Source organism: Hypanus sabinus, chromosome 22 (genome assembly GCF_030144855.1).
Source record: "Hypanus sabinus isolate sHypSab1 chromosome 22, sHypSab1.hap1, whole genome shotgun sequence".
Taxonomy (NCBI): Eukaryota; Metazoa; Chordata; class Chondrichthyes; order Myliobatiformes; family Dasyatidae; genus Hypanus; species Hypanus sabinus.
The window spans coordinates 43,547,315-43,569,135 of NC_082727.1; the positions used below are offsets into that span (position 1 = coordinate 43,547,315).

Genomic DNA, 21,821 nt, shown 5'->3' on the forward strand with positions numbered 1-21,821 from the left:
CTAATATGTTTGAAAGTAAAGGTTGTTGTACATTTATTATTTAGAAATTTATGAATTATATTAATTAACATAGTTACAGGGGATTTCACAATTATATTAACATAGATTTCAAAATTATATTAGCATCATATAAAAGAAAACCCCAGCTGCATGGCAACAAAGGCTGTGTAAGTAGAGATATTTCAGTTACTGCATGGCTCCACACCCACACAGTTTAGAGGGAACAGTGCGCTGAAGACCCCTGAAGATACACATCAAGAATATATACTAAACTACTTGGTTGATAATATGTAGAACTTGATTTCATGAACAAGTCTAATCGCAAATTTCAAATATGACCTGCATAAGATCAGACCTGCACAGGTTAACTACATATCACAATACAAGCATAATTCATTTCTTTCCTGAGACTTTTCAGTAGTGAAAATCCGTAAAATACAGCAAAGTACTTCATAAAAGACTTGTGGAGGATTTAGGTCTATATATTTGTTTGTATTCCATTAAATGTTTCCATTAGATTGTGCATTAGTTTAATACATTTGGGAAAAGGGCTTGTGAAATTCTAATTTTATGATCTCTTTTTCTGCACAAAATTACTGAGTCCAAATATTTTCCTTATTAATTTGTTGCTTTTGAAAATCCATACTTATATTGAACATTTGGACTTTAGGTATTTCACAACCTTGTGGATTTTAACAAAGTCAGTAAAGAGTTGAAAGGGTCCGTCCATCTGACAGCAATTTACAAGATTCAGAGGTTGAAATCGTAAGTACCTAATTTGGACTGATAGGTTCTTTTTCACAATGAAACAATATCAATATCAATATAATATATAGAAAAATACAGAGATCCGCCATTTTTCAGTGCATGGAGTAAGTCGCATTCTACAGCAGTTCCACTTTTCTTTATATTTTATACCCAACTAACAGATTCCTTTTAAGCTTGATGATTTATTACTTCTACTGAAGGATTTACAATTTAATTACGATGGCCGAAAGAAGTTGTTCGGGTATTGAACCGAGAAGCGGCAAGACTTCCTGAAACGGAGAAAACTGAGCAAATAAAGAAAGCAGAGGAACCTGTTACTTCAGCAGGAATATTTTCTTCAATACAAGACTTGAAGTCAGAATTCGGATTGCCTAACACTAAGGTTGATAAACTGACGGACTCCAATGGGAAGCTTGAAAAATCTATCTCTACTGTTCAAGATTCTCTGAAGAATTTGGACTTTTAACTTTAAGCAGACTACAAACCGAATCGAGAACGAACATGATCAATTCAGCCAAACTATTAAAGATCAAGGAGTGAAGTTGTCTTCGATGGGGAAAAAAAAATCAATGTAATTACCTCGGAACTATCTAAATCAAAGAAAAATATGGCTGATTTAAATAGTAGAGGGTATCGGAGGAATTTGCGTATACTAGGACTGCCTGAAAATACTGAAACTGGCGATCTGTTAAAGATCTTTTCAGATATGTTGTATTCATTTTTTAGCGAGACTCTGGAAGTTAGCCCTTTAATTGATAGAGTCCACAGAATTCCATTTTCTCGGTGTTCACCTGAATTATGTCCTCGACCAGTTGTACTTTCTTTGCATTATTATACAACCAAAGAAGCCATACTTCAAGAGGCCAGAAAAAAAATGAAAGATAATCTTTAAATCAACAGAAATTCGTATTGTTGAAGATTACTCCCCTGAGAACTTTGCCGAAAGAAGGAAATACCGAGAAGTCATGAGTGAAATGTATAAGTTAAATTTACACCCATCTCTTCAGCACCCAGCACGGCTGATAATTTTTCCTGAAGGGTCTAAGTCACTGAGCATCTACTCTCCCCAGGAGTGATGGGAGTACATTAAAAATCTTAAAGTTAAGCCGATTAATGAATAGGTAGTTCTGATGTATGAGAAGTTTATAGATATCCTGAGTTCAGTCCATTCTATGCTTTTTAAGTCTTTGATATAGGACGTGGCTGAATAAACTTTTCTTTACTCATTAATAATTAGTGTGTATATATGTGTGTGTGTATGTATATACATGTGTGTGTATATGTATATAAAACTGTTTTGTAGAGAACTCTTACAGTATTATACTATAAAGGTCCGTATAGGACCTGTCGTGTATTATTCTTTTTATTTCTTTTGTTTGTTTCAATGCTAATATAATTTTAGGTTTGTTTTATATATATATATATACATATATACACACACACTCATTTATTTTTTCTCTTTTTTGAGAGAAAGAACTAATATTATTTGCTTGGATTTGTTTTTCTTTGAATATGTGATTAATATACTTTAGACAAATTTAAGATGGCCATAACCAATTATGTTTTTACTACTGTTAGACATAACATTGTAAAGTTTGAAATCTGTTTGTTCCTTTTATTATGTCTATTTTGGGTGGGATTAATATTTTAAACTTAATATACGTAGCTGCAAAATGGAGGATAGGGGCAAGGATTATTAGGTTAGCATGTGGCCAGTCAATTGGTTACTGTCTTTCTTGCTCTGTCGGGGGGGGGAGGGGAATATTTGAATAGGTTTTTTTCTTGATTGGACGGTTCTTTCGATGGATTTTTTTTTCGCAAATACGTCACTCCTTCCAGTAGCACCCGTGCCTTTTGGATCAATCTGCGCTTATGTAATAGTTTTTTTTAATAAAATAAATTAAATTTTAAACATGGATGTTAATAAAATTAATATAATCTCTTGGAATCTGAACAATGCAGATCATCCTATTAAGCGTAAAAAGACTTTTAAGAAATTAAAAACAAAACGCAGATATTATTTTTGCGCAGGAAAATCTTATACAGAAATAGGATGAGGACAGGTTTTTCAAATTTTGGAAAGGACCTTTATTTCACTCGTTGACGAATAAAGTTAGAGGCGTAGCCAGACCTTTGATACATCTTTTAATTTTGAGCAATTCTGGTGACTCTTTATTCAATATTTTCATATGCTATATTTTTGTTTAAATTTATCTATTTATTATTATTTTTAATTTTTTATAAGGAAAAATTTTTCCTTATCTGTGAAGGTTCGGAGGTGACTGGAAGGATGTTTTTCTTTCTTCTTTTTCCTTCTAATTATATCCTCAAATGGACTGCCCAATCTTTTTTTGTTTTAGGTTAGTTTAGCGGGTTTCTTTTTCTTGTTATACAATAAAACTTACAATCTTTTTTTTGATTTGTCAAGAGAAGTTGTTTATATTATCTTGTTTATATTATATATACAACTGTGTAATACTATACCTAATTGACTTTGACAATATATACTTTTTTTTTAAAGGCAACACGAGTGAATCTGCAGATGCTGGAAATAAATAAAAAATACAAAATGCTGGCAGAACTCAGATGCATCTTTAGATGCTGTCTGTCCTGCTGAGTTCTGCCAGTATTTTGTGTTTTTTATATACTTTTTTTTGCTGTTTATATGTCTTTTGTATTATGTGTTTGTTTAAACTACTTCTCTGATTTGTAATTTTTTCTTTACTGGAAAATAAATAAAAAAAGATTGAAAATGAAAAAATGAGAAAAATACAATTAACCTGCAAGTCTAATTGTGCAGCCACAAATAAATGAAGACAGCTATTGAGTTTTTGTATTGGAAATTATTTTTAGCTTGCTGTCAAAACAGCTGAGATCTATGTGAGCATTGAAATCAGCTTTGTATTTCCTTAATCAATTGATTGAAAACTACTAATATCTTCAGAATCTGAATTGGGAAGCAAGAATTAAAATGTTAATTTCAATGTCAAATCAACTGTGAAAAACCAAAATAAAGAAAAGTATTCTGAGAGCTGCAGCAGTTGGAGGTGGTTCAAAACTATTCTCCCAAAGGCAGGTAGGTTTGTACCATAAATAATGTTCATGGAAGCAATATCCAAACCTTACCAAAAAAAAAAAATTAAAGGAATGAGGAGGAACAGGTAAGGGTTTTTTTTAATTGTACCTGGCTTCTAAGCTTTGTGTAATTAAAATTAAATATTTTAAATGTTATAGTTTTGCACAGCTTAAAAATATTTTGGTGACTCAAACATGACTTTGTAATTTTGACCATTTAGAAAATTCAAAGAAAAGGAACATCCATTAAACCTCACAGTTCAGTTGAATCAGATATATCAACTCATAAAATCATGTGAAAGCACCTCAACAACAAGTTTTGCTGGCCTGTCAGATACAGATCAAAAGTCAGCTACTACCCAGCTGACAAAAAATGAAAGGTAGGTTTGGTAACATTGAATTGAAATTCTGGATGTATTTTCATCATACAAAAAAAAATACTAGATGTTTTCAGTGTATTGATGTGTAGCAATTGATGCAGAAAAATATCAGGCTGGTGAAATTATTTTGAATGGGCTCTTTTCCCTTATAAATTGTAGAGTAAATATTTAATAATATGAAAAAGCATTATATTGGCACTAGTACTTTGTATATTCCAAAATATTTTCTGTTATATAGTGGAATGATACTTTCAATTTAGCTCATAATATTTTATTCTCTGCATAGTTTAACAAAACTGTACTCCAAATACATATAGAATTCCAGGGGAAAGTCAGTTGTTTTTGTTGTGTTACATTTATTTTTGGACTTATCCATGTAAATACAGTACAGCCTTGTCTAACTTAATGCTTCTTTCAATCTGCTATCTCCAGGCTATCTTTGCTGTTGGAGTTGGCCCATTTTGCATTAGAAGTAAAACATTCTGAGATGGCGTCGTACATTATTAATGAACTCAAAAGTCATGAACCAAAAGTAAGTAGCAATATGCACTAATTTATATTATTTAACATTTGACATTGTTTACATATCCAATAAAACTAATTTTATCATGTAGTAAGTTGTATAATCAAGGAAGGGATGCATTCATCATATTTCTATGCAATTATATTTGAAGTATCTGCATACAAATACTTATGGAGAAGCTGCCCTTATTTATAATTTGAGTTCCAGTATCTCCTCATGTTACAACTACTGCCACATACAATAATGTTGTTAGCACAACACTTTACAGTGCCAGTGACCTGGTTTCAATTCCCACTGCTGTCTTTTAAGGAGTTTGTATGTTCTCCCTGTGACTGCATGGGTTTTTGCTCCAGGTTTTCCTGTTTTCTCTCACATTCCAAAGACGTATGTGTTGGTAGGTTGGTATGAAGGTTTATCTGTTTAGCCACTTGAAAACTTACAAACACGGACCTTAATATATATTGCTATTATAGGAATGAAATATCTTTGTGAGTTCATGTATTTTCAGTAAGTTTTTAATATTAATAAGTTTAACCTCTGAATTTTTATGATCATCTTATATTTATTGTACAGTTTATAATTTCTGTTTTGCACAGACTCAGAATAATGTTTGTGGGGAAGCTTTATAAATGCCAGTCTGATAAAGCTTACCCCAAAATTAGCAACAATTAAATACTCTGAGGTCTTGATGCTTTTCTTTTCAATGGGCGGGGAAAGTATACAATTGCATTTGTTAACTCATAAAATATAAATAGGAGAGCAAAAAATGTAATTATTTATGAGGTTGGTTGTCAAGATGTAGGCAGAATATCCATATCTATTTTTATTGGCGAACAGCCCTTAAAGGCGTCTTATTTCAGGAGGTAGGCACCACAGTTTTGCAGCTGTATTTATGCCCTCTATTGCTTAAGAAAAGTGAGATCAATAAATTAACTCCTGAAAATTTTAATAACTCAGCTATGTCATTTTTGGAAGTATCTTGTACATTAATTTCATTCCTTTTGCTACTATTTTTCTGTCAGTATGAAGAGAACAGGATAATGTTCTTCTGAAATTAATGTATTAGTATTTTGGGTAGTATGCACTTATTTAATTGTCTACTTGATTTCACCTTCATCTATCACATTCTACCTGTACTCCTCCCCCCCACCCCCACACCTTCTTATTCTTGGTCTTCCTCCCTCTTTTTCAGGCCTGATGAAGGGTCTCAGTCTGAAAAGTCAAATTTCCTTTCTTTCCATCACTTCATGCAGAATCACTTGTATTTATTTGCACTCCTCATGTTGCTTTCAAGCAAAGTATGCTGTTGGAGTCACTGTACATGAGCATTAAATGTTATGTCTTTGAGACTCCTGAAAGTGAGCATAGCATTTAGAATCAGCATAAACAGGATTTTTAGTTTTCTGAAGGTTGAAGTGTATACAACACCATACTGGCAGTCAGGATAGCAGTGAAAAATGTATGCTAGTGTAGCGGTGTGCTACATGCAGCGCTGAAATTATGACACGGAGTCGGTAACTGCAGTCGAAGGAAAAAACTTTATTCGAAATCCTCAGCCTCAGTTTTAAGCCTCCCTCAACCCTGCCCCCCGTGGCGCAGAGGCTCCAAAGCTCTGTGCTCGCAAACCCCCGTAGGCTATCTAATTGTGAGCCGGTTCGGATGTGCCAGGAAATGGGTCGCCACATAACCCCCCCCCCCCCCAGAACCAGCGATACACCCCCCAATGTCCACAGTCTGGGCCGGAACCTGCTTGGGAGGTTGGCCTCTGCGCCGAGGTGCCGGAAACTCGGCCGGTTGCTCCAGGTCCACATGGGCCGGTTTGAGGCGGTCCACAGTGAAAACCTCCTCTTTCCCCCCAACGTCCAGCACGAACGTGGACCCATTGTTCCGGAGCACCATAAACAGCCCCTCGTATGGCCGCTGCAGCAGTGGCCGATGCCTGCCCCTTCGTACAAACACAAACTTACAGTTCTGCAGGTCTTTGGGTTCGCAGGTTGGGTACCGCCCATGCTGTGAAGTGGGTATGGGGGCCAGGTTACCGAGCTTCTCACGTAGTCTGCCCAGGACTGCTGCGGGATCTTCCTCTTGCCCCCGTGGGGCTGGTAGGAACTCTCCGGGGACGACCAGGGGCACGCCGTATAGCAACTCGGCCAACGAGGCGTGCAGGTCGTCCTTGGGCACTTTGCGGATGCCGAGTAGGACCCAGGGAAGCTCGTCCGCCCAGTTGGCTCCTCGCAGGCGGGCCATGAGGGCCGACTTCAGGTGACGGTGGAAACGCTCCACTAGCCCGTTCGACTGTGGGTGGTAGGCAGTTGTGTGGTGCAGCTGAGTCCCCAAAAGGCTGGCCATAGCTGACCACAGGCTGGAGGTGAACTGGGTGCCTCTGTCGGAGATAATGTGGGCCAGTACACCAAAGCGAGATATCCAGGTGGCGATCAGGGCTCGGGCGCAAGATTCGGAGGTGGGGTCGGTGAGCGGGACAGCCTCTAGCCATCTTGTGAACCGGTCCACGATAGTCAGGAGGTGCCGCGCTCCACGCGACACTGGCAGGGGGCCCATGATATCCACATGAATGTGGTCGAAACGCCAGTGGGCGGGATGGAACTGCTGCGGTGGGGCTTTGGTGTGCCGCTGCACCTTGGCCGTCTGGCAGTGCATGCATGTTTTGGCCCATTCACTGACCTGTTTGCGGAGTCCGTGCCAAACAAACTTGCTGGAAACCATCCGGACGGTTGTCCGGATGGAGGGATGCGCCAAGTTATGAATGGAGTCGAAAACACGGCGCCGCCAGGCTGTCGGGACGACGGGACGGGGCTGGCCGGTGGCGACGTCACAGAGTAGGGTCCTCTCACCCGGGCCTACGGGGAGGTCCTGGATCTGCAAACCGGAGACTGTGGTTCTGTAACTCGGAATCTCCTCATCTGCCTGCTGTGCCTCTGCCAGTGCCTCAAAGTCTACCCCTTGGGAAAGGGCATGAACGGCCCTGGCGAGAGAGCGCATCCGCCACGACATTGTCCTTACCCGAGACATGCCGGACATCCGTCGTGTATTCAGAGATGTAGGACAGGTGGCGTTGCTGGCGGGACGACCAGGGGTCGGACGCTTTCGTAAACGCAAAGGTAAGTGGTTTGTGGTCCATGAACGCGGTGAAGGGCCGACCTTCTAGGAAGTACCTGAAATGCTGGATTGCCAGGTAGAGCGCCAACAGTTCCCGGTCGAAAGCACTGTACTTGAGCTCAGGTGGCCGCAGGTGTTTGCTGAAAAACGCCAGGGGTTGCCAGCGACCTGCGATGAGTTGCTCCAGCACCCCACCGACTGCCGTGTTAGATGCGTCCACTGTGAGGGCGGTAGGGGCGTCCATTCTGGGATGTACTAGCATTGCGGCGTTCGCCAAAGCTTCCTTCGTTTGAACGAAAGTGGCGGCGGACTCCTCGTCCCAGGTAATGTCCTTGCTCGGACCAGACATCAGGTCGAACAGGGGGCGCATGATCCGGGCAGCTGAAGGGAGGAAGCGGTATAGAAATTGACCATACCTATGAATTCCTGAAGGCCTTTGATCGTGGTGGGTCAGGGGAAATGGCAGACTGCATCTACCTTAGCAGGCAGAGGGGTTGCCCCGTCTTTAGTAATCCTGTGGCCCAGGAAGTCAATGGTATCGAGTCCGAACTGGCATTTGGCGGGGTTGATTGTAAGACCGTACTCACTCAGTCAGGCGCAGAGTTGACAGAGGTGGGACAGATGCTCCTGACGACTGCTGCTGGCTATGAGGATGTCGTCCAAATAGATGAACACGAAGTCCAGGTCCCGTCCCACCGCGTCCATTAACCGTTGAAACGTCTGTGCGGCATTCTTCAGACTGAACGGCATGCGGAGGAACTCGAAAAGGCCAAACGGGGTGATGAGAGCCGTTTTGGGGACGTCGTCAGGATGCATCGGGATTTGATGGTACCCTCGGACGAGGTCTACCTTGGAGAAGATCCGTGCGCCGTGCAGGTTTGCTGCAAAGTCCTGAATGTGCGGCACAGTGTAGCGGTCTGGTGTGGTAGCCTCGTTCAGCCTGCGGTAGTCGCCGCACGGTCTCCAGCCTCCCGTCACTTTGGGCACCATGTGCAGGGGGGAGGCCCATGGGCTGTCGGACCGCCGGATGATCCCCAATTCCTCCATCCCCTGGAACTCCTCCTTCGCCAGTCGGAGCTTGTCCGGGGGAAGCTGCTGAGCGCGGGCGTGGAGGGGTGGTCCTTGGGTCGGGATGTGGTGCTGTACGCCGTGCCTGTGCATGGCCGCTGTGAACTGCGGTGCCAGAACCAATGGGAAATCCGCCAGGACCCTGGTGAAGTCGTTGTCGGACAGCGTGATGGAGCCGAGGTGAGGGGCTGGCAACTGGGCTGCACCCAGGGAGAACGTCTGAAAGGTCTTGGCGTGTACCAGTCTCTTCCTGGGCAGGTCGACCAGTAGGCTGTGAGCCCGCAAAAAATCCACACCCAGAAGCGTTTGGGCTACGGCGGCCAGTGTGAAGTCCCACGTGAACCGGCTGGAGCCGAACTGTAGCTGCACCTAACGGGTGCCATAGGTCCTTACTGTGCTGCCGTTCATGGCCCTCAGGGAGGGACCCGGTGCCCTGCTGCGGGTGTCGTAACTCGTCGGAGGTAAGACGCTGATCTCGGCACCAGTGTCGACCAAAAACCGGCGTCCCGACCTTCTGTCCCACACATACAGGAGGCTATCCCGATGGCCAGCCGCCGTAGCCATCAGCGGCGGCTGGCCCTGGCGTTTCCCGGGAACTTGCAGGGCGGGCGACAACGGCGGGCTTCTGTGCCCCACCGCTGGTGGTAGAAGCACCAGTGTTCATTGGGCCGGGGGTTGGCGGGCTCTGCGGCCGGGCCTGGACTGGTTTGCTGCTGGGAATGTGGCTGGGAGATCTGTGCGATGGACGCCCCGCTCACCTTTTTGGCGTTCCACAGCAAGTCCGGCTGGGCTGCCACCTTCTGGGGGTCACTGAAATCTGCGTCGGACAGCAGCAGGCGTATGTCCTTGGGCAGCTGCTCCAGGAATGCCTGCTCAAACATGAGGCAGGGTGTGTGTCCGTCGGCCAGAGACAACATCTCATTCATTAAAGCCGAAGGAGGTCTGTCGCCCAAGCCATCCAGGTGCAGTAAACGGGCAGCCCGCTCGTGCCGTGAGAGTCCAAAAGTCCTGAGGAGCAGGGCTTTGAATTCCGTGTACTTGCCGTCTGCCGGGGGCGACTGTACGAACTCCGCGACCTGGGCCGCTGTGTCCTGGTCGAGGGAGCTCACCACGTAGTAGTAGCGGGTGTCTTCTGAGGTGATCTGGCGAACGTGGAATTAGGCTTCGGCTTGCTGGAACCATAGATTCGGTCGCTGTGTCCAGAAACCCGGCAGTTTCAACGAAACCGCATGAACAGAGGCGGCGTCAGTCATTTCTGGTCCAAAAATCGTTTGGACCATCGGGGTCACCAATTGTAGCGGTGTGCTACATGCAGCGCTAAAATTATGACACGGAGTCGGTAACTGCAGTCGAAGGAAAAAACTTTATTCGAAATCCTCAGCCTCAGTTTTAAGCCTCCCTCAACCTGCCCCCTGTGGCGCAGAGGCTCCAAAGCTCTGTGCTCGCAAACCCCCGTAGGCTATCTAATTGTGAGCCAGTTCGGATGTGCCAGGAAATGGGTCACCACACTAGGATCATAATTTTCTGATTAACTTGCACTTACTTGATCAGTACAAGATACACTCACAATTTATGTACACAGTCATTACGGTGATTTCAGCAACTAGACCATTAACTGGACTATTTGTCATCAGACTGAATACATTCATTTGGTCCAATTCCCCATGAAGTCCAGTCTCTCCGTGGTTAAAGGCAGATTCTTCCTCTTAAAGGGGAAATAGGAAATGCTTGCATCTTGAAACCAGTGGTGAAAGTTATTCGAGAGTCCTCACGTTCTTCGCAGAAGAAATAGCATAGTCAAATACAGAACTTGCGGCATAGCTATTTTGTCATGTAGTGTACTTTCATATGATACATAGCCAAATTTATACTATAATTTGATTATATTTATCAGTGCATGGAACATGTTTGTCAACGTTTCTAGTCCAGGTTCCAGAGGTCTAGGTCACAGCTGTGTCAAATCATATTCTGGCTTAATGATCCATCATCATGGATTTTACTCCTGGATCTTTTAGACCTATGTATATTCCATTATATCTTCCAACACCCACTCTTACCCCAGCTGATCTTGAGTGACCTGATGCTTCCATCTAAAGCCACGATTTAGATTCATCCATGCACACCCCTAATTGTATCGTCAAACCTCTCCCACTTCCAAACTCTCTACATGATGTCCCTTAAATCTCACCATTAACACACAATGTGCTATGATCCACAGCATAACTAAGTTTCCACCTGTGGAGTTGGGGGAGAAAATGTCTTCATTTGCATAAAATTTAAAGGCAAATTCTATTGTGCATGACCCCTTGGAGCTCTTCCGGTTCAGATAGTGCTTGTCTACAATGCTCCTTCAATTGAATGACATCTTCTGGATAAATCAGGAAACCATATATTTCACTTCTTTTATACGTTTGTTTTTCTCTTGAATGTGATTCTGGAACTGTTGGATCCTGTTTGGAGAATGTTTGTATGTTCCAGTGCTGCAGTTTCCGAGAGAATTCCGGAAGACAGAAGCAGCACGCATGCTGCAGGACAGGGTGTAAGCGATGTTTGACTCCAATTCGCCCACTAAAGTTTCCATTGTGCACCGATTAAAGTGATGAGGGAGACTGAAGCATTGAGGCAAGTGCAGAGGATGAGTGCCGGCTGCCTGCATTTCGATAGCTCTGGTACGCTACCAGAGAGGGAGAAGCTGCTGCTGTGTGCAGAGAGTGTTGTCCAAGTTTGCTACATTCTGGATGTGGACTTGGGGTTGTTACGTACCCCGTAACTGGATGTCTTACCAGCAAAGATAGAAGTGTCCGTTGGAGTCTGGTGATACTATTTTCAACAACATTTATTAGCAAAAATATACAAAATAATATCAGTGTGAATATACAGAGAATATACGTTAAACCTAAAAGTGCGGGTATAATAATAATCACTAATGAAACAAGCTCTATCGTTGACTAGGGGATAATAAATTGTCAGATGGAAATATAAAGTTCAGTTCATACAGGCTACGGTAGTTGTTTGTCGATGTGTTGCAATTGTTGGAGGGAGAGAGAAAGAGAGAGAGAGAGAGAAAACGTGTGAACAGTAATAGCTATTATCTAGCCAACCTTCCTTTACGATTTTGATCCGTCGATGCGTTGTTGTTGTGGCCATTCACGTATGTCCCCTCCATCCTTTAGCTAGACCGTTCTTCTATGGTGGACTCATCACCCAGGCAAGGGTGGACACACAACACAAGCCCCCACCGGTCTTGCTACAAAACACTGTGAGTTAAAATTTACCGACCCTTCGTTCGGTCTCTGATCTCCCACCCTGTCTCGTGGGGTTCTGATGCTCACTAGCATTTCTCCCGGTGAGTCTGAGGGGTGTTACCCCAGACCTCACTTTTATCCCCACTCACGGGGTCTCAGGTGTCAATCAGGTTGGGATGATGTAACCCATCAAACCAGCCACTCTGGTTGCCCCCTGAGGGGTTTCAATGAATAGTACACAATCCTTCTCCAAAAGACAATAGCAGTAATCAATGGTTCCACTCTTCTTTTGTTAGTAGGAGCCGATCCACCCTGGGTAACTCTTAGCTGTGTGTCTCTCTCATTAACTTTCATAAGATGTTATCAGTAACAACTTCCCCGGCACATTTCCTTTGTCTCTCTTACTTCCTTGATAACAGCATCGAAATAGTAGCGATTTGCGATTCTCCAAAAAGTGGGGGGGGGGCATGGGCGGTTCTGCACCCTTCTGCCCATCAGAGTTGTTCATCCTTCGTAACAGGGTATAGACTTTTTTTTTAAGTCTTATAGTTTTTTGTATCTACAACAGTCTAGCCTCTCAATGTAACTACCGTGTCTCGAGTGAGCCATGTCTCTATGAAACACAGAATATGGTAATTCCTCATTTATTTTCCTTAGGTCTTTAAATCTTGTTCTCTGGTGACTGTACATTTGCTAACAAGATGCTTACTAGAGAAACTTTCATTGCTTGACCTTTCAATCTGGCTTGGAGTCCTGCCCTCCTTCCTTTTTTCCAAAGGTGATGTACCTTTGTCCGCTTAAAAGTGCCGTACCTGCATACTTAAGAATTAAGACTACTGAGTCCTTCAGAAGATTGTGAAATTGCTAGTTCATTGGGGCGGTTTGAAAGTATGTTGCTTAAAGGGAAATTACAGGCTGCAGATCGCAGTGAGAGTAATTCAGAAGAGGTATATTCAGAAGTCATGTAAATGGCGCACAAGTCATCACTGTGGTACACTAGCGTCATATTGGTGATCATTGCAACACTGAAAGAAGCCCTTCCTTTCATAATATCTGCAGGGATTTCTTAGAAAGTAATCTATTCAGTTCTATTTCCTTGCTTTTTCTTTTAGCTCAGTACAGGAAAAAGTCCCTTATACCTTTCCAATTCCCTTTTGAAATCCCTAAGTTACTAAATATCATATAGACAAAAGATTTTCCTCCTAAGAACCCTGTGTTTTTGCCCGCCTCTTCCAGTTCCTCCTAGTCCTTGAATATTCATTATTTGAAAAATTTCTTGCTACTTTCTTCATCCAAACCTGCCATGATCTCTCAATCAAATTTACATATTCCCAGATTCTCTAGGCTAACTTTGTAACTGAAATCACTCCTCCCTGGAATCATTCTAGTAGATATTTTCTGCACCCTCTTTGGCACATTCACATCTTTTCTAAAGTATGCGCAACAGAACTGGACACAATAGTCCAGTTGTGGTCAAGTCTATGTTTTCATCTAAGATTAATATAATCACCTTGCTTTAAACTCAGGATCGTTTAAAAGGTACCAGCCATAGCCTCAACATAATCTCTCACATACATGCCATATATTTATGCACATATACATCCAGATCTATCTGTGCCTGCATATCTTTTAGATCATTATCTTTTTATCCATGTTACTTCTACTTAACCCTGACCCTTCCCATTGCTAAGCAATACTATCTCTGGAACCCTGATGCTCAGATCCTGATACAAGCCCCTCTCCTCGAGCTCCTATAGCTGAAAGTTGCTTGCAGCTTGTTGTCAAGAGACTGCTTTTGAAAGTTGATGGTGAGCGAATGAAATCAAATGGAGTTGCTGCTCAGTGATGTCTCCCCTATTCTTTTTTGCACAGCTCCATGCTGCCTGGAGGTTTGTCTAAGTCCAACAATAACATGATAAGTGAGAACTTGGGATCAGAATAATCTGTGGAGCAGCCACTGCCAATTCCAAGTAATGGTGCACACTTTACTGAGACTCACACCTCTGTCCGAGTCCTGCACAAATCCAGCCTTCAATGATAGTCTCTTTTCTTTAGGCAATTGACTGCCGTGAGTGTGCAGGACTAGGGCAACAATTTATGCCATTTTCTCCGCATGGCAATGTGCAGCATCTGGGAGGGGATTGTACCTCCTGTACCTAATAAAGTAGCCAATACGTGTATGTTTCTTGGTCTTCTGCAGCTGTAGCTTATCCTCTTCAAGGTTTGATGTGTTCTGTGTTCAGAGGTGTTGTCTCTTCTGCACACCACTGTTGTAATGTGAGATTATTTAAGTTACTGTCACTTTCCTGTTAACTTGACCCAATCTGGCCGTTCTTCTCTGACCTCTCACACATAAGATATTTTTGCCCACAGAACTGCCATTCACTGGATTTTTTTTCTCTGTTTTTCACACCATTCTCTGTAAACTCTGAAGACTGATGTGTGTGAAAATGCCAGGATATCTCAGAACCTCAAACCACTCAGTCTGGCACCCACAATTGTTAAAAGTTCTGAGTAAAATTTATTATCAGAGTGCATACATGTCACCACATAAAACCCTGAGATTCTTTTCCTTACGGGCATACGTAGAAAATCTATACAACAGTAACTGTAAACAGGATCAATGAACAACAACTGTGCAAATGCAAGTAAATAGCAATAAATAATGAGTATGAAATACCAAGATAAAGAGTTCTTAAAGTGAAACCATTTTTTGTGGGAACACCGGAAATAGAATGAGTGTATTTATTCCTTTTGGTTCACAAGCCTGATGGTTGAGGGGTAGTCACTATTCTTGAACCTGGTGATGTGAGTCCTGAGGCACTTGTACATTCTACCTGATGGCAGCAACAAGAAAAGAGCATGGCCTGTGTGGTGAAGATCTTTGATGATGGATGCATCTTTTGCTACAACAATTTTTCACGTAGCTGTGTGCAGTGGTTGGGATGGCTTTACCTATGAAGTACCCGAATCCACTACCTTTTGTAGGATTTTCCACTCAAAGGCATTGGTGTTTCCATACAGGTCGTAATGTAGCAAGTCAGCACCCCTTCCGCCACACATTTATAGAAGTTTGCCAAGATTTTTGATGACTTGCTGCATCCCCTCAGACTCCGGAGAGAGTAGAGGTAATGCTGTGCTTCCTATGCAATTACAATTCCTGTAATGATGGAGCTTGACCATTCCATGGTCAGAGTCACTTAGATCACATTCCTTCCCTATTTTGATGTTTTTAACTAGTCTAAACTACAAATGAACCTCTTGACCATGTCTGTGTGTTTTTATGAACTGACTTGCTGCCGCATGATTGGCTGATTAGATATTTGCATTAACAGCAGGTGTATAGGTGTACCTAATAAAGTGGCCAAATTTAGCACAACCTCCATTAGCATTCTTGTTCCTCGGAACATATAGAAAACATAATGTATGCTAAGTAAGGAACTAGTGGGGACAATATTACTTTAAACAATTGTTTTTGCAACATTAAAATATTCAAAAAAGTTTGTCAAACATTGTTTGACTAACAAATCTGTGCAGCTATTAAATGTTTCTAAATGCATATTTTTCTCTGTTCATTTTTTTCTGGAGTCTTTACTGATTTAAATAGATGTGGAGAATGCTTTAAGTGATGCACACCACTTAAATACAGTTACTATTAATTTACCCAGATCAGAATAAAAAAATACATTAATGAGTAAAATGTGATGCTATCACTAAATGTAATAACAAGTGGCATTTTTGAAGTCTTACAGCATCAGCACGGGTGATGCCAACAGGCTTAATAAACTGATTAGAAAGGCTGACTCTGTTATAGGAATCAATCTGGACACACTGGAGGATGTAGTAGAACAAAGGACCCTTTGGAAAATCCTGCCAATACTGTACAATGTTTCTCACTCTCTGCAAGCCACCTGAGCTGAACAGAGGAACAATTTTAGTAATAGACTAAGACAACCGCACTGCTCCAAAGAGCACTGTATGAGGTAATGCTTATTCTTAGCCATTAGCCTCTATAATGAGTCAACCTATGGCCGGGAAAGTGATGACCCCCTCCTGTTAGACTGTTTATGGTAACTTATTTTTTAATTCTTTCTACTTCTCTTCTAATATTTATATCTGTGCACTTGTAATGCTACTGTGACACTGTAATTTCCTTTGGGATCAATACAGTATCGATCCATCACAGATTAGTGGTATGTAAATAATGGAAGAGGATTTCAGCAGTTGCATCATGACTAAAGAGTAGTATATCAAAGAAGTTAATACCTTGTGAAAGTTAGGCAAAAAGCATGACAAATTAGCTACAGGTGGAGTTCCTTGGGGGAAAAGTGCACTATTGGTTTGAAGTTTATTCAAAACTTCATGTTCCAGATGAAACACTTTGACCTGAAACAATGATTGACTATTCTGATCTATGGGTGATGCCTGACCCACAGATTTCCTCCAGCAGTTTCTTTTATGCTCCATTTTTAGTATCTTCCTTGATTAAATAGTTTCTTTGTCACCAATGATGTGAGCAAGCCTGTTATAGTTTCGTTCATTTAATGTCCAATCGTGGAAAATTCTTTTGCATAGATAATAAAAATGCTAAACTTGCTAAGTGAGCAACTTGTTTACACAAGGATTATAAGCAAAGGAAATATTTTGATGACATGCTGGCATAATTTAAATCTTGTAAGTAAATGAAATAATGTGGCTTGTACTGAAAGAGCAACATATAAGTGTATACTAATAGATATTTAAGAATAAACAATATTTTTGAAAGAGATGGTTAATTAGGCACTTCTGTGTATTACCTCATTCAACTGATAATACTTACAAGAGATGGTATTTTTTTTAAATGACTGACAAAATCATTTGCTATGAGTTTATGTCTTACTTATACTTTTGAGCAGATGTAATTTAGAGCCAACAGTGTAATGAGATGACTTTGGTCAACCTGTTTCTGCAGGATAAGGCAACAGCAATAGAAATTGAGTGTTTGGAATCGGAATCTGAAATACAAAAGCTGGGAACAAAGGCAGAGAAATGTACCAAGAGCTTTGTAGAGGTATTAATACTTACTTTTTCCAGCTTCATTTTGTGTTTATAATTTTCTGTATCCTTCATGTCAACTTGGATCATTATACTCCAGTTATTTAGAATGATTTAATGGTAAATATGTAGCTAATGCAATAAGGATGTCTTTTACATTAGAGAAGAAAGACATTTTGGATTAGGATTTAAAGGACAGTATAATTCCAAAGAACATGATGGATGATATTGGAACATTTTCAGAATGTTAGTTATAGGATAGTATGTACACTCGCATTTCTGTCTGGTCTTTTTTCTTTATTTAGAGCAAATAACAGTAACAAATAAATGAAAGAGAAATCCATTCAGTCCCTTAAAGCTCTGCTGCTATTTAATAAGTTCTAAGTGTCATTTCCTGAACTTACCCCATAATCATTTGACTCCTTTATTTAAATACTCTTGTCTTGAATATATTTGGCAACTAAATCTTGTTAACCTTCTTGGATAGAGATTTACCAAAGCCTCACAGCCCTCTGGGCTAAAAATAACTTTATCATGTTTGTCCTTAATGACTGTCCTATTATTTTGAGACAATAACAATAGTTTCTTGACACCCCCGCCACCCAAAAGAAACAAAATTTCCATAACTTCCCCATCAAATTCCAGAAGAATTGTGTGCATTTCAATAAAACAAAATGTGATTGTAAAAAAAGCAAATGCAATGTCAGAAGTTGTTTTGCGAAGGCTAGAATATAAAAATAAGCATGTACTACTGAGGCTTTATAAGTCAATCCATATTTGGAGTATTGTGAGCAATTTTGGGCCTCATATCTGAAGAAGGATGTGCTGGCCTGGAGAGGGTCCAGGAGAGGTTCACAAGAATGGTCTCAGGAATGAAAGGGTTAATGTATGATGAGTGTTTGATGTCTCTGGGTCTTGCTGGATGGAGTTCAGAAGGATGAGGTGTGGAAGGGTTCTCATTGAAACCCACAAGATACTGGACTGGATGACTGGATGGAGTGGAAATTTACAAATTTACAAATTAATAAATTTCACGATACGTGCCGGTGATAATAAACCTGATTCTGATTCTGAAATGGAGAGAATGTTTAAGGGTTAGGAAGGAAGGTGGGAAAGTAGGTTTCGTATTTTAAAAAATCAGCCATCTTTCAATGGTGAAGCATACTCAATGGGTTGTACGGTCTTATTCTGCAAACTGTATCTTGCAATCTTATAACTTGCATATTGATATTCAGCAAGAAACATAATGAAATTATATGTCATATTCGATTCACAATTACAGGCTTAAGTTTTCATTCTAATATTGTTCAAACACTTGGATTACAAAACAGCTTTGTATATTTTACATTGAATCTTGTTGTTGACCTGATTTTGCTAATTCCTTTTTATAGCAATCCTTGAGAATAATTAAACGAATAGATCAAGTCCTGCAGAGTGCTGTACGTGAAGGAAATGGAGATCTAATTCAGACTGTTTGTGTGACTCAGTGGAATCTTTGCCTACCTTTGCTTGAACCTAATTTGCGAAAGCATGTATACAAACCTCTGGTCAATGTGGCAACAGCTCTTAATGATCTCGATAGGTAACTAGAACTTAAAACTGTTTCTGTTTTTTAAAAAATCTGTATCAAATACTCTTTGACCAAGTGAAGTAGTTACACCCTGCAATGCAGTAATGATAAGATGGATGAACAGGAGTGAATTGGGTCGGAAACCTTGCCACACATTTATTCACTTGTTTCATATAGAAACAGAAATATTTTAACAAGAGTGATCCTGGCAAAGGTGGAAAATGGAAAAAAAAGGAAGACGAAAGGTTTCAAATTCCCACAGTTTGTATAGCAATCCAGGGTAGAACATTCACACCCGTGAAATCCTTGGATAGGAAAAATCCTGAACATCATCAACCTTTAGATTTGCTTTATATGTGAAGTTAGCATCAGGCAAAAGGTGATGGTTCCAAATTTCTTGAAATGTTGAAATTATCAATACGTAGTTTAATTATTTAGGTTGCTAATTTTGCTGTTACAAACTTTGGATATTGTTGCAACAAATATCCAAATAATTCAGTGTTTCAGTTTTTATTTTATAATGCTCTAAGAGTCCTGGAGTCATATAACCATATAACAATCACAGCACGGAAACAGGCCATCTCGGCCCTCCTAGTCCGTGCCGAACTCTTAATCTCACCTAGTCCCATCTACCTGCAAGCAGCACATAACCCTCCACTCCTTTCCTGTCCATATACCTATCCAATTTTACCTTAAATGACACAACTGAGCTGGCCTCTACTACTTCTACAGGAAGCTCATTCCACACAGCTATCACTCTCTGAGTAAAGAAATACCCCCTCGTGTTTCCCTTAAACTTCTGCCCCCTAACTCTCAAATCATGTCCTCTCGTTTGAATCTCCCCTTCTCTCAATGGAAACAGCCTATTCACGTCAGCTCTATCTATCCCTCTCAAAATTTTAAATACCTCGATCAAATCCCCCCTCAACCTTCTATGCTCCAATGAATAGAGACCTAACTTGTTCAACCTTTCTCTGTAACTTAAGTGCTGAAACCCAGGTAACATCCTAGTAAATCGTCTCTGCACTCTCTCTAATTTATTGATATCTTTCCTATAATTCAGTGACCAGAACTGTACACAATATTCTAAATTTGGCCATACCAATGCCTTGTACAATTTTAACATTACATCCCAACTTCTGTACTCAATGCTTTGATTTATAAAGGCCAGCGTTCCAAAAGCCTTTTTCACCACCCTATCTACATGAGACTTCACCTTCAGGGAACTATGCACTGTTATTCCTAGATCTCTCTGTTCCTCTGCATTCCTCAATGCCCTACCATTTATCCTGTATGTTCTATTTGGATTATTCCTGCCGAAATGTAGAACCTCACACTTCTCAGCATTAAACTACATCTGCCAATGTTCAGCCCATTCTTCTAACTGGCATAAATCTCCCTGCAAGCTTTGAAAACCCACCTCATTATCCACAACACCTCCTACCTTAGTATCATCGCCATACCTACTAATCCAATTTACCACCCCATCATCCAGATCATTTATGTATATTACAAACTACGTTGGGCCCAAAACAGATCCCTGAGGCACCCCACTAGTCACCAGCCTCCATCCTGATAAACAATTATCCACCACTACTCTCTGGCATCTCCCATCTAGCCACTGTTGAATCCATTTTATTACTCCAGCATTAATACCTAACGACTGAACCTTCTTAACTAACCTTCCGTGTGGAACTTTGTCAGAGGCTTTGCTGAAGTCCATATAGACTACATCCACTGCCTTACCCTCTTCAACATTCCTCGTAACTTCTTCAAAAAATTCAATAACGTTTGTCAAACATGACCTTCCACGCACAAATCCATGCTGGCTACTCCTAAGCAGATCCTGTCTATCCAGATAATTATTAATAGTATCTCTAAGAATACTTTACATTAATTTACCCAGCACTGATGTCAAACTGACAGGTCTATAATTGCTAGGCTTACTTCTAGAACCTTTTTTAAACAATGGAACCACATGAGCAATACGCCAATCCTCCGGCACAATCCCCGTTTCTAATGACATCTTAAAGATCTCCGTCAGAGCTCCTGCTATTTCTACACAAACTTCCCTCAAGGTTCTGGGGAATATCCTGTCAGGACCCGGAGATTTATCCACTTTTAAATTTCTTAAAAGTGCCAGTACTTCCACCTCTTTAACTGTCATAGGTTCCATAACTTCCTTACTTGTTTCCCACACCTTACACAATTCAATATCCTTCTCCTTAGTGAATACCGAAGAGAAGAAATCGTTCAAAATCTCTCCCATCTCCCTCGGCTCCACACATAGCTGACCACTCTGATTCTCTAAGGGGCCAATTTTATCCCTCACTATCCTCTTGCTTTTAATATAACTGTAGAAACCTTTCGGATTTACTTTCACCTTATTTGCCAAACCAACCTCGTATCTTCTTTTAGCTTTTCTAATCTCTTTCTTAAGATTCCTTTTACATTCTTTATATTCCTCAAGCAATTCCTTTTTCTCCATGCTGCCTATATCTATTGTAGACATCCCTTTTTTTCTGAACCAAATTTCTAATATCCCTTGAAAACCATGGTGCTTTCAAAGCTTTAACCTTTCCTTTCAACCTAACAGGAACATAAAGATTCTGTACCCTCATAATTTCACCCTTAAATGACCTCCATTTCTCTATTACATCCTACCCATAAAACAACTTGACCCAATCCACTCTCTCTAAATCCTTTTGTATCTCCTCAAAGTTAGCCTTTCTCCAATCAAAAATCTCAACTCTAGGTCCTGTCCTGTCCTTCTCCATAATTATATTGAAGCTAATGCTATTGTGATCACTGGACCCGAAATGCTCCCCAACACATACATCTGTCAGCTGACCTATCGCATTCCCTAACAGGAGATCCAACACTGTCCCATCTCTAGTCGGTACTTCTATATATTGTTGCAAAAAACTATCCTGCACACATTTCACAAACTCTAAACCATCCAGCCCTTTTACAGAATGAGCTTCCCAGTCTACGTGTGGAAAATTAAAATCTCCCACAATTACCACCTTGTGTTTACTACA

General features: G+C 41.0%; 1 protein-coding gene across 1 annotated transcript in view; it reads left to right on the forward strand.

Annotated features, from left to right (window-relative positions):
• Positions 1–21,821, forward strand: part of LOC132379569 (cilia- and flagella-associated protein 46) — a 236,555-nt gene that overhangs the window by 31,553 nt on the left and 183,181 nt on the right. The window contains exons 7-11 of the mRNA XM_059947632.1: positions 671–765; positions 4,065–4,223; positions 4,656–4,755; positions 17,128–17,226; positions 18,602–18,792. Of these exons, the coding sequence (XP_059803615.1) occupies positions 671–765; positions 4,065–4,223; positions 4,656–4,755; positions 17,128–17,226; positions 18,602–18,792 (644 nt within the window). The remainder of the gene's footprint in view (positions 1–670; positions 766–4,064; positions 4,224–4,655; positions 4,756–17,127; positions 17,227–18,601; positions 18,793–21,821) is intronic.